General features: G+C 29.4%; 1 protein-coding gene across 2 annotated transcripts in view; it reads left to right on the top strand.

Moving 5' to 3' along the window:
* LOC123264925 (F-box/LRR-repeat protein 16) overlaps nucleotides 1-14,426 on the top strand; it is a 367,204-nt gene that overhangs the window by 141,041 nt on the left and 211,737 nt on the right. Inside the window, exons 5-7 of one of the 2 annotated variants that reach the window (XR_006509449.1) lie at nucleotides 7,609-7,804; nucleotides 10,897-11,061; nucleotides 11,152-11,469. Coding sequence is in view for 1 of the 2 variants with exons in the window: in XM_044728457.1 (XP_044584392.1) it covers nucleotides 7,609-7,804 (196 nt within the window). In the remaining variant the exon portion in view is untranslated. Of the gene's footprint in view, nucleotides 1-7,608; nucleotides 7,805-10,896; nucleotides 11,062-11,151; nucleotides 11,470-14,426 lie in introns of those variants that run through there. The other variant, XM_044728457.1, reaches the window with a different exon arrangement.

The raw sequence follows: 14,426 nt of genomic DNA, 5'->3' as shown, positions 1-14,426 counted from the left end.
GTAACAAAATTCCAAAATTAGCAAAAAATTTAATTTTTGTCATTGTCAACTTTATTCACGCCAACTTTGTATAAGTAGAAATCATTCTTTGAAAAATTGCACCAAGCAGTCCTGAGATGGCATATTCTAACATTGCTCTAGTTAATTAGCATGATATTACCATCTCTATTGTCTTTGTTGACAAATTTGATCCTTTATGGCATACCTAACCTCAAAATAATTTTCTCATTGTTTGTTGTATTAAGTGATTAATCCGAGAATCAATTGACGCTGATACTAAGACAGAATAAGCCAATTTTTTAATAAACTATATTCAAATTACTATTTTAATATCAATTTTTTGCTGTCACTTGTGTTTAATGGTATATATCGTATTTAAATTAGTTCTTGATATTCTTCAGTATTTATTTGATTACATTTCATTAACTTTCTAACCTAACTATTGTTCATTATGACTGAAGTAATTGGTAATAGGACATATAACTATTTAGTTGGCTTTCAAATTAAAGAGTTTAATTGTTATAAATTACCTACTAATCGTGACGTCATTAATTTATTTATGTATAAACATTTGACGTTAAAATTGACTATACGTATCAGTACTACCGAAGCTATCGATGAATTAGAGGCTATGTGGGATAAAATTGGAATTCCCACAACACTGAAACGAAATAGTATTCAGAAATTTGAAAAGTTTTATGACGATTACAAAGACATTAAGAAACGAAAATCTCTTAACAATCTCTCAGACAATCAAAAGCACAAAGTGGGAAATTTCGTTAATCAATTGAAAAAATTATTCGATGTTGCTGATAATAGTGAAGTTGAGAATCTTCCAAGTGATTTACAATTATTTTTAGAATAATGTCGACAAAATGATGGTAATAAATGTTTACCATTAATATCTAAGTTAAACGAAAATGCAATAGTACTTTCTGATCAATCAGTTTTGCAAGATATACGGGATGAAATACAAAATGAAAATAACAACATTGAATTTAGTAAGTATAGAATTCTATTCACACTGATGATTGAATTGTCATTTCTGCATTCATAATAATGAATTTATCCTATTGTCATATTAAATTTCACATTTTTTGGCATTCATTTTTGCGATTTTTAGTAAATTCTGTCGTCATATCCTTAGAATATTGAAAAAGTTTAGAATTTTATTTTTGTTAAATAGACAAGTTAAAATATGACATCGGTACAGAAGATGTTATAATTAAAGATATCCTGGACGAAAAAAAAATACTCTACTACCCTTCATCGAAGATCATCTACAGGTAAAAATATTGTACAGTTTTTTACTAATGGGAAAAATTATTGCTAAGTTGTGCTTTGTTTCTTTCACTGAGTAAACAATTTTCATATTTTAATATTAACTACATTTCATTTTTTACAGAATCGAACTTCAAGAGATGACTATCATGAACTTTTGACGTTGAGCTACATTTTTTTAGCAGATGTACCAAACAAAGATATAAAATTTAGAGCTCCTGGTGCTATGCACCATGCTCGTTGGCTATCGAAAGCTATCTATCGTTTAAAAATATATATGTTCAGAGAACAATTTCACGTCAACCCTTCAGAATTGTTAGCTTTACGAGAAGTTTGCTTATTTATTGTTTTTTTTATGTTGAAGCATGGTTCGTAGCAACAAGTGCTATTGAAGCTCCGTATCATGACTTAAAACTATTTCAAAATTTATTAGAGTATAAAAAAGATCACCCAAAAGTTGCAGAAGCTGCTTCAGAGAAACTTTCCAAGCATTTGTGGTACTTAAACGAGAATCTTACAGGCTTGGCGCTTTTTTATCAAAAACTATCCCGAGAAGAAAAATTAAAAATAGTTGATTCTATTAAAAACAAAAAATCGAGCAATAGTAAATATCCTCGATTTACTTTAGACAGGAAAAAGCTTGAAATAATGTCGTCTAAAAGTATGAGTGATTTTGTGACTCAAGAATCTCTCACTATTTTTGATAATTTAATTTGACGTGTGAATTTCTAGACATCGACCCTGATTTGTGGGAAACAGATCAAGAATACATTACTTGCTGCGAAACATTCAAAAAACTACGTGTTGTTAATGATACTGCCGAACGATGTGTTGCACTCATTGAAAAATTTAACGAGTTTGGTACATATGATGAAGATCAGAAACAATATTTATTATCAATGGTTCAACAATGTAGAAAAGACTTTCCAACGTGCGCCAAAAAACTATATTCAGCTTTAAAATCTTGATGTGTTTTCAATAACATTATTAATTATTTGAAATTTATTGTTGTTTTTTATAACTATTTAGATGTTTATCACATTTCAAGCATTTTACATAATAACGTAACCTTCTGTATATTTTGATTGAATTTTTGTTGCTTTTTTATGAATTCATGTGTTGTTTTTGCATTCATTATGAGTAAAAAATCATACTAATTTTAAAAAAGTTCTTAGTGTAGGGAAATATAATGGTAATAAATAGAAAAAATGAATCTAAATAACATTATGAGTTAGTATTTATCAATTTCTTACGTTTTCCGGTATAAAAATGGCTGTAAATTCATGAAATATTGGTTGAATAACTTTTTTTGTATGAGTTAGTCCTTTTTTTCTTTCTACTTTTGGCAGTTTGCTCGAAAAATTAAAAAAAAATATATTTTTTTCAAAAACTGTACTTTGACGACTCCTACCGGTGAACCAGTGCGAGTTACACAAAAAACTCTAAGGCTATTTGAAGAGCGTGAAATTCCCCACAAGGTCCATCAAACCGATTCGTAATATTATAAAAGCCGGGTAAGCATTAGAAATTTGAAAAAAAAAAAAAAATTTTTACAGTCATTTTAAATGGTAAAACTTTAAATTTTTATTGTAAGTACTTAAAATTATTATTAAGAGCTCAAACTTGGTAAGAATTTTTTTTTCTATATGTAGATTAATATTTTGCATGAGCACCGAAAAAAAAAAAAAATTTTGCGGAAAAAACCACCCTAATGGACATTAGGGTGAGCCAAAAAAACTAATCTATCGAATTTATGGGTTAACATGAACCTATATATCGGAAAAAAAAATTTCCCTGCAAGGCAGGATTTTTAGCTCAATTTTGAAAGGTGTCGGTGAGCATTCAAAGTTTCCCATTTAAATAACAAGCGGTTCAAACGTTATATTATTTTTAATGAAAAAAGATTTTTTTACGTGTTATTTTAATGGGAAACTTTGAATGCTCACCGACACCTTTCAAAATTGAGCTAAAAATCCTGCCTTACAGGGAAATTTTTTTTTTCGATATATAGGTTCATGTTAACCCATAAATTCGATAGGTTAGTTTTTTGACTCACCCTAATGGACATATCAGATCATATCAGGCCTGATGTGATTATATCAAAAATTTTGATAGGGCCATATCAGGACATATCAAGTCTGATCAAAATATTTTTTCACGGGTAGTAATTAATTTACATGACATTTATAAACTAATAATTTAATTCACTAAAATTCAGACCTGATATTCAACCTTAGTAATTAATTAATTTAAAAGAAATTTTTAATAAATTTCGTCAACATAAAGTTAACTATAAATTCTTGGAATTAATATTCACGCTAGTACTTAACAGATAAACAATTCTCAATAAAAATGACGAATTAAATTATCTAATAATTTTCCTGAACTTGGGTTCAATTACATAAACTAATTACGAATAGTTATTTTAATCTACATAAATAATTATATACAAAAATATCTCAACATCAAATTAATTGCACTAAAAATTTTTTCGATTAAACCGATCATAATGCGTCGTAATATTAAAAAATAAATTCGCAATGTAATAATTATAATAAAAACTTATTCAATAATTTCGTAGTAAAATATTCAAATATAAAAATTGACATGAGTTGCGTTCTTAAAATGGACGCCAAATATTTGCTAGCCGGGTAGTTACAACCTTGGGTACTCGGTTGTCTTCACCTCTAAACCAACAACCGACGCTTGACTAAAAATTCGTGTAAAAATTAACTAATTGTTTTCTCTAACTAAATTGACTATTAAAACTAATACAATTTAGAAAACACTTCCAGATGTTAATTAATTTTATAAATTACTGATTAAATTTGAATGTAATAAAAATTCTCACGAAATTAAACGAATTTTTACCTCAAGATCGACTGAATGACTCGGGTATAAATCCCCATGAAAATCACTCAGTCCAAACTAACGAATGTTAAAAATTATAAATTCAATAAGTCTTTAAATTGTTGTCAATTAAATGATCAAATTAAATTAATAAATCGAAGAGGAGAAGTAAACCGAGTATTAGGTAAACCGCGGTCCACTTCTAGCCCACAGAGTAATTCTCGATACCTTGATGAAATGATGACGGTCTAACTCACTGCTTGAGGATGAAGTCCTTAGTAACATAAAGAAGATTGGAGACATATATACAAGATTACTTATAGAACGCTGGTTTCCAATCCGTTACTCTGAAACACCTGATATTTTGCGATAAGCCCCTGATATAAGGGAACCTGAATCGATTTTCTTGCTTATCAGCTACCAAATTATCCTTCCTGTCACTCATATGTTTATTATTAAATTTATTAATACAATAATTGATGAACTCAGTAGGACAATTATTTCTCTTCAGAATAACTCGCACTTTGTTAAGATTTTCTTGATGATAAATACCGTGAATCCACGCTATAGCACGATACACTAAATCTAGTGCAACACTTGTTTTATGAGCAAGTGGTCGGTGAGAATTAAAGTTCAGCAACCTCCCCGAACTAGTCGGTTTTTGGAACCTCTTAGTCCTTAACTCTCCATCAGCCATTCTAATGACAATTGTATCCAGGAACGCCAGCTCCCCATTCTTTTTTTCTCTCCATCGTGAACTGGATCTTATCATGAAAACTGTTGAAACGATCTAATCAACTATCCACTTCATCAACTAGCACAGCAAGTAATGTGTCATCCACATAAATTCTTAGAAAAGGAACATGAAACGGAAGACTATCAATAATTTTCCTCAGTACATGATCCATGACAAGATTGGCCAAGACTGGACTTGCAGGATTCCCCATGCTTGAGCCATCTAACTGAAGATAAAAAACGTTGTTGAAAGTAAAATAACTCGTCTCAAAGCAAACACTTATCAATGAACATAACGTACTTTTTGAGACTTTTACTAATTCTTTAATAGTCTCCCATTCCTCATTAATGATATCTAAAACCAGTGCCTTCGGAATATGGGTGAATAAGGAGACTACGTCTAGTCAAACCAAGATATAGTCCCGTGGCAGTCGAGTATTATTAATAAACTTTACCATTTCTGTAGAGTTTTTAATGTTAAACTCTAACGTATCAATAAGTGGTGTTAACAATTCATGGAGAAATTTAGCTAATTTGTAACATGGTGACTTAATACAGCTCACGACAGGACGAAATTTGCATTCCGGTTTGTGAATTTTTCTAAGACCATATAGCCTAGTAGGCAACGTGTTATGTGCTTTCAAATACTTAGCCTCCAGATCACCAATCACCGACTCCTCCAAAAGAACTACTATTATTTCATTAACTTTATCCTGATATTTCTTCGTCGGGTCCTTATTGGTCCGTAAATAAACCAATGGATCATTCAACAATTCTTGCATAGCCAAGTCATACTTTAATTTTATAAATAACTTCAGACCTATCTTCAGTTTTTACTTTGTCCAACAGTTCTTGCATAGCCAAGTCATACTCATCCCGTTTCATCAAAACCGTAGCTCCACCTTTATCAGCACGCATAACAACAATATCATTCCTATTGTCCAGAAATTTCTTTGTACGTCTCAACTTCGTCTTCATGATTTTATCTTCTCTGCTGTTTGACCGTCTACACTAGGCGGACTGTCACGGAAATTGGCTGCTGCAACAAATAGGAAGATTTTCCTTTTGGAATGCAAGAATAAGAACATGCACCCGAAACATACTTCATGTAATTTGACATCGGTGTATGAGTTATTGTTACTAAACGGTCATCCGTTTAAGTATTTGGTTGAAAGAATTAAGTCAATAAGTTAAAAAATTCTGTCCTGGATGTAGAGATAAAAGTTTCACATTGGAAACTAGCTAGGTTGTTACAAGATAAGAGAGTGATTGAAGAGGAGTTAAAGTCGTTGCTGGCTAAATAATATACAGACGTTAACGCATGATTATATATGATTAAACAAAATCTTTTTTCATCGGGCAGTTTGAATCTACGGCTAGTTTTTTATTAGAGTCTGCATATTAACCTGTCAATTAATTCATTTTTTTTTTCGGTAACTTTGGAATTACGGCACGAAAGACAACGTTTTAATGTGACAACATTGTTGTCTTTTACGTTTGCAAATTTTAACTTTGCTCCAGGGACGTCGTCTTCAGTCAAAAACATATTTTTAACTTCCCGCTAAGAAAATTGAAAATTTTCAAAAGTTGGGAAGTTATTGGTTTTACCCCGTTTTTTGAAAATCGAGTTTTCAACGGATGTTGACGTTCTGAGGTCCTAGGAAGCTTCCCCGAATGTTTTCGCGACGTCAGTATGTGTGTGTGTGTGTGTGTGTATGTGTGTGTGCGTGCGTGTGCGTGCGTGAGTGCGTGCGTGTGTGTTTGTGTATGTATGTATGTAAACCTCTCATAACTTTTGAACGGTTTGACCGATTTCATCGTTGTTGGTGCAACTCAAAAGGGCTCGGCCAAACTTAGATTTTGAATACGATTTATACCAATTTAGATCAGTATATTCTGAAAAATCTCAAAAAAACCACAAAAAATTTTTTTTTCAAATGTGGTTTTTTTGGAATAACTTTTGAACGGCTTTACCGATCAAAAACTAATCAGCTCTTAAACTCAAAAAACAACGTCAATCGCCGTCAGTTCGGTCAAAATCGGTTGATTTGTTCGTGAGTTATCGTGCAGGAAAGAAAACCCAAAAAAGTGTTTTTTCGGAATTACTCCGAAATTTCTTGTTTGATCAATTCAAACTTAAAAATTCTTTATGGGGCTTAAAAAACTGCGTCGAATGCCGCAAACCGCAAGAAAATCGGTTCATTCATTCAAAAGTTATTGCGATTTGAAATTCAAAAAATAGTGTTTTATCAAACCTCTATCAGACTTTTGAGCTCGAAGAGCTCAAAAGCATAGAAAAGTTATCTCTTTGAGCTCGGAGAGCTCGAAAGAACCCATAAATTGTATTTTTGAGCTGGAAGAGCTAAAAAACGTCATAGGTGCAATTTTAAGCACCTAAGTATGGAATTAGCGGAAAGTTGCAGGGATGGCCTTCAGGGTCAACCGTTTTCTTATTTTTTCTAAGTCTAATTTACTATGAATTTTAATGGAGATTGGACAATGTTTGTCCCTATCGAACTACTAGCGCTGCTAGTGAATAATTTTTCGTACTTCAGGAAACAGGCTAATTTGGAAAAGAATCAACTGCATTTCATGTCATTTAGAATGATTAATATTTTAATTTTATCAAATCATTTTGTATAATCCGAGTTATAAATAATGAATCCGAAAAAATTCTTTTTAATTTATTAAAATCTCATACTAAAGCTGACATTTATTTTAGAAAATTTGTATTTGTTTCAGTACATTCTTTACCGAACCTTACGGTACTATCGCTTTCGGGATGCAGTAAAGTTACTGATGATGGCGTTGAACTTATTGCAGAGAATTTGCCACGTCTTCGTTGTTTAGATTTGAGTTGGTGTTCGAGAATAACTGATGCAGCACTTGAGTATATAACATGTGATTTAAATCAACTGGAAGAACTTACGTTAGACAGGTCGGTGAAATTTATAATATATTTGAAATTTAAAGAATCAGAATCGCTAAAACTTTATGATTATATTTCTTTTACTATCAAGTTATTTCAATTGTTTATAAACATGCTGTTCCATTTTATCAACATTTTTTTATTGAAAAATCTTGGGTTCAAAAATATAACCAAGACGGTAGAACCCTGATTAAAAATATTGATTGAAAAGTATTGGGAATCAGTCACCCCATGTAAACTATATATCTATATATACATGAAAAAGAATTGAAATTATTCAAAAGTATTCAAATTTCATCATTTTTAATCCTTTTTAGTCAATATTTTTAACCAGGAAAATTATGGTAAAATGAGTCTTTTATTACAAAGTAATAGATAAAAAGTTCGAAAGTCAAAATATAATTGTTTTATGTATCCCTTAAATAAAATCTGTTTTATAAAATATAGTGCGATGTGGATTAATCTATGTCAAATTGACCAATGTTTGGAATCAACCTCTTACAATTTTGATAGAATTTTGTGAGAAGTAATTACGACAATTTTCGTTAACTCTGAAACAAATTTCTACCAAAGAAAAAAATTTTTAATTTTACTATGCTTTTACATTTTCAGTAGATTTCATAGAAATCTAACTATTTCATTGTGAGAAATCTAACTATTGGTCCTCATTGATATATTTTTTGAAAAATTTTGCTATATTTCGACTCAGCTCATCAAGCAGATTCAGAAACTGCATATGGTCCATAATAGGGTGTCCGTTATTTACAAAGTTGGCTATTTCCACTTGGTTATCGTCAAAATTATTTCTGTTTGACCTAAAAACAATTCTAGAAACAAAAAAAATTTTTACGATGCCGTTTAACCCTGCCTAAATAACGATACTTTTCCCATTTAATTGACATGGGATTTTTGCACTTCTTAGCAACTAATTTTTATTTCGCTCATTATACTCTTTAACTTACTAACAATGCTCGATTCTGCTTCTGTTATGATTCCTTTAGATAGAGAAATTTCCATATTGGCGCAAAAAATTTATCACATCACCTATCGAGAAGTCAAAATTTATTTTTATCGATTTTTCTCGTTATTTTGCTTAAACTACTTACTAATTAATTTTTATTCTGTATTTCATTTAAAGTTTCTTATTTTTTTCTTCCAAAAAAAAAATTTTAATTCATAAATTATCTGGAAGTCACACAGTGATTCTATGAAGGAATTATAATTCAAATTTAAGTACGGTAATACGGTTATTACCAACACAAAATTAATAAAAGAACCAGATATATTGTCGTATACGGTCGTTAAAGTAAATAAAAACGATAAATTAATTTTTAACTTATTGTCTATTCTGGTTGTTGTGGTTCTTATGACAACAATATTTCATTTTTGGATAGTAAACGGTACAATTCTTAATTCATGTTATAATATTAAATTTTTAATTTTTAATTTGAAGTGACGAGTGCAATCCCTCGCGGTTTTGATAATGCCGTAAAAATACCGTAATTTTTCGGCATTTATGCTCCTGCCGTATATTTACCGTTATAATTTGGTAATAATGCGGTTAAACTATAGTTGTTTTGGCCAGTTTTTATACTGTAGTTATCCAGTATATATATTGCACTTACTCTATACAGTAACCAAAAATATACTATACAATTACCGCATTAATGCCCAAATTTTACCCAAAAAAATCCCAAATAATTACCGTAATAATTCAGTAATTTTGCCAAATATTTTCTGACATAATGGACAATTATTAAAGATTTAGTTTTATTTTTAATTCAATTCTATGTTAGAAATGAATAAAATGAAAAATTTCAAATTTTGCTTTTTATTCTCCATCGCTACTTTGCAAAAACAAATACTGTTTTTGAATAAAAAATATGTAGAATATTATTTTTCAATTAGGTACTTAGCGATAATTAATATAAAATAATACATATGTTAAGTAATTATATTCTAATTTTAATTTCAATTTTTAATTTCTCACTTAGAAAATTGCAAATTTTCTAAAATCGAAAAGTTATATTGTTTCACATATATAATTATATTATTTAATTTTAAATATGCTTATCATAAGATGGATGGTGTGGCTTAATGTATATAGAATAAGCAAAAAAACAATATGGTATAGACCGGGTAGCTCAAATGGTAGAGTAGCCGACATGTCCCCAGGAGGTTCTGGGTTCGAATCCCAGTCCGAGCGTTATTTAATTTGACACCATTTTTTAAATATGGTTTTAATACAGTCATTTTACCGCCTTATTACCGTAAATATGCCGCATTTTCAGCGTCAATGTATTGTATTTTTACGGTAAATGTTCCGTAATTTTTCGATAAAAAAAACTGACTAAAACAACCGAAAAAATACTGAAAAAATACCGTATTAATACTGTATAATTGCGACATTTTTTCGGCATTTACAAAACCGCTAGGGATGAATTGAAAGTGGAAAAATTTATCCAACTAAAAAATATCTTTTTAACCTCGAGAGCTCCAATCTATTGAAAATCAAGAACTTTCATCATGAGTTTAGAAAAAAATTTACGAAAACCGATGTTTTTATTAGAAAACCTTACGGATCATATAAATAGTAATAAATTAGCCACTGATAAACAAGTTTTTAGGGTTACTATTTTATTATACTAAAAACGTGAAAACAACAGTGTACGATGGATGTAAAATAACTATTGAAAAGTTAAAAAGTTTTGGATATTTGCTGGTATTTTTACATTAGATGACAAACGATGTATTCAAAAATTGCAAAAATTGTACGATGAATACAGAAATGTGCATAAAAATGCAGGTGTGTCGTCAAACTAACAAAAAGAGCAAGAGTTTTCAATCAAATTAGAAAGTTTATTTGACATAGCTCACGGCAGAATTTTTAAAATGGTCAGCAATGATATAAAAAATTTTTTAATCGATCAACGATTAGAAAGACAATTTCATCTGAATTTTTCGGGCAATCAACGAGCAAATGTAATTTAGTTATCTGGTAATATCAATAAAATATTAGCCAATTAATAAATGAAACTTTTATACAATACTTGAAAATACTTTTTTATGTGACTTAATATTCAATATATATTGTATTTCAGAGAAACAGGATGATGATCGCCCTACTGAAGTATCAACTTCTGATAATCCACTTGTTGTAAATGATAATCAGTCCATCGAAGTGTTAACCTCTGAAAACATTGAAGCAGCATCTTGTTATGTAGAACACCAGTTGAACGATTCTGAATTATCAAGAGAAAATTCAGGTATTAGACTTGAACTCAATCATAACGTTGAATTATCTATTAAATTAAGTGCATTAATTTAACAATAAAACATAATTGATTTTCTTTCAGAAAACTATTTGCCATTGCGTTTGACAAGCGTGGGTGGATCAATGTCTAGTGAGGAAGCATTAACTTTTTCTTGATGATGATTATTTAAAAGGATAAGAGATTGCTAAGAAGATTAAAGTTGTTAATGATGTAGCAGATAGAGCTGTACAATTGACTCAAGAATGTATAAATGTGTTAGCTAAAGATGAAAATCAAAAACAGTATCTTCAGGTGATAAAAGAGTATAAGAATGAATTTCCAAATACTACTAAGGAATGCCTGACAAAAAAGATAAAAGTTCAATAATTAACATATGTATTAAAATAAAATCAATAATGATTTGTATGTTAAAATTTACATTTATAACCTGTATGATTATTGACAGTTTCAAATAAAAGATCTTACACGAAATTCAGAATAAAAATTAATTAGTAAGTAGTTTAAGTAAAATGACCAAAAAAGTTTATAAAAATAAATTTTGGCCTTTCCAAAGGTTACGTGATAAATTTTTGGCGCCAATTTAAAAATTTCACCATCTAAAGGGATGATAATAGAAGCAGAATCGAATATTGTTGATAAGTTAGAGAGTATAATAAGCGAAATAAAAATTATTTGCTAAAAAGTGCTAAAATCCCATGTGAATTAAATGGGAAAAGTATCGTTATTAAGGCAGGGTTAAACGGCATCGTAAAAATTTTTTTTTGTTTCTAAAATTGTTTTCAGATCGAACAGAAATAATTTTGACGGTATCCAAGTGGAAATAGCCAACTTGGTAAATAACGGACACCCTATTATATACAGTGCGCGTCATTGATTCATACCGGTTAAAAATTTTATGGTAAAATAGAAAAATCAAAATTTCGACATCTGTAAATAAAGAAATCAATAAAAGGAAAATCTTTATAAGCATCAATTTAAACAAAATTGAAAAAATAATGCACTGAAAATAAATAACTTAAAATATCAATCACGATTAGAATAGAAATTAAAAATATCAGTAATTAAAATAATTACACTTTACAAAATAAATAATAGTGAATTTATAATATTAAAAAAAAAAAGACAACAATATAATTGGATAATTTTAAAATTTATCAAATATAAATATAAACATTGAATAAAATAAAATGAACTGAATTTAGACAAGTCAGTAAAAAGACATTTGAATATTTATATTTATAAAAATATTGACAGTTAATAACATGCGAACTCTTAAACAATAGACATCTATAAATATAAACTAGCAAATTTAGAAACCCGTAATTTTAGACATCTGTAAATTTTGATTTCTATAAATATGGGTTTCTAAATTTGCTAGTTTATATTTATAGATGTCTATTGTTTAAGAGTTCGCATGTTAATAACTGTCAATATTTTTATAAATATCAATATTCAAATGTCTTTTTACTGACTTGTCTGAATTCAGTTCATTTTATTTTATTCAATGTTTATATTTATATTTGATAAATTTTAAAATTATCCGATTATATTGTTATCTTTTTTTAATTTTAATTTCTATTTTAATTGTGATTGATATTTTGAGTTATTTATTTTCAGTGCATTATTTTTTCAATTTTGTTTAAATTGATGCTTACAAAGATTTTCTTTTTATTGATTTCTTTATTTACAGATGTCGAAATTTTGATTTTTCTATTTTACAATAAAATTTTTAACCGGTATTAATCAATGACGCGTACTGTATATTAGGGTGGGTCAAAAAAATTGATTATTTGTTTTTTTAACTTTCGACATTGAAAAGTTGGTTTTCAGGCACCTCTAAAAAATGCTCACCGAATTTGAGCTCTTAATTGATAGAAAGCTTATGCTCATCACAGTTTTACATTTTTTGTTAGTCTCTTATAAAAAAGATCATATCTCATTATTAATCAATTTTTAAATCAAATCTTTATACTCATTTTTGTAGAAAATTGATTGATCTACAAAAAAAGATCTGATATGTGTAAGAAATTACATTAACCACTTCAAAGATATCCGAGATCAAAGTTCAAAGAATTTATCAAAAAAAAAAAGGTGTGTGTGCGATTCACACACGATAGAAGTGAAACTTCAGTGAATCGACAAAAGAATGAGATGAATATTTATAACAAGGGTAGGATAATTACAAAGTTTAATTGTTCAAAAATGAAAGTATTTTGATTAATTTTAAAAGATATTTTATATTTTATTTAACATATGTTACATAATCTATTACTCAAGTTCCATATTTTCAGTTTCAACAAATGATACAAGAGGCTTATGATAACTAAAATACGATACAAATATTTTAGTTTCAATTTGGTTGATATATCTTTGGAACACTGCATCTATTACCGTTTTTGATCTTGTAGTTGATTGAGTGCGATTGTTACACATTTTTAAATAAAATGTTGTATCGAGAAACTCAATCAAAGGAAGCGCTGTATCTGATGCAAAATTTATGTTAAAATCCCCACTTAAAATCATCGGAATTTTATCATAATTCTTTTTGAGAATTCGCGATACCTCTGGGGTATATTTGATCAAATTTTCATGTATAAATTCAATAACTGATTTTATTGATTGGTTGGGAAAGATGTAAATTGCTACGATCAAAATTAAATCTCCTTGGTCATTTCTGCTCTCACAGGCACATATTTCTCCAACTTTCGAAAGCTGAACAGACAATGATTCTAGCTGTTGTGCATTGAGATCCATTTGTGGCGTAACAACACGGGCTCCATCATTTACGTTGTGATAAATTGCTACTCCGCCTGCCCTCGTACGTGGTCTTTTGTAATTAACAACAATATTAAAATTTGGAATTTCTACAATATCTTCATTATTCATCCATGTCTCCGAAAGAATTAAAAAATTTGACGATGACACTATATTGTCATGTTGCAGATCTTGTACATGAGCTCGTAAGCTTTGACAGTTAAAGGTAAACAGTGACATCCCTTTTCTTTTATTTAAGAAATCATATAAAACATTTGTAATTGTCTCAAGTCGATTCAAGTTCAGCCTTCGAAATTCATGTTGTAGATCAATTGTAGATACTGACGCTCTTCGGCCATGGTAAAATTTTTTATCATTTTTTTTGAAACGAGATATAAGCCGTTTATTGATGTAACTCGTGATAATGCGACGTACAGGAGTTGTTGAACGTGTGATTTATCATATTCATATACAATCTCACCAAAAGTAGCTCCCTGGGACTTGTGAATCGTCATTGCACATGCAGAGACTAATGGGAAATGATTACGTTTTACAATAACGGTTTTATTAGGTACTAGTGGTATAGATGATGTTCTGCGATC

Source organism: Cotesia glomerata, linkage group LG5, assembly GCF_020080835.1.
Source record: "Cotesia glomerata isolate CgM1 linkage group LG5, MPM_Cglom_v2.3, whole genome shotgun sequence".
In the NCBI taxonomy this organism is placed as follows: domain Eukaryota; kingdom Metazoa; phylum Arthropoda; class Insecta; order Hymenoptera; family Braconidae; genus Cotesia; species Cotesia glomerata.
This window is presented reverse-complemented; position numbering and strand designations above follow the sequence as displayed.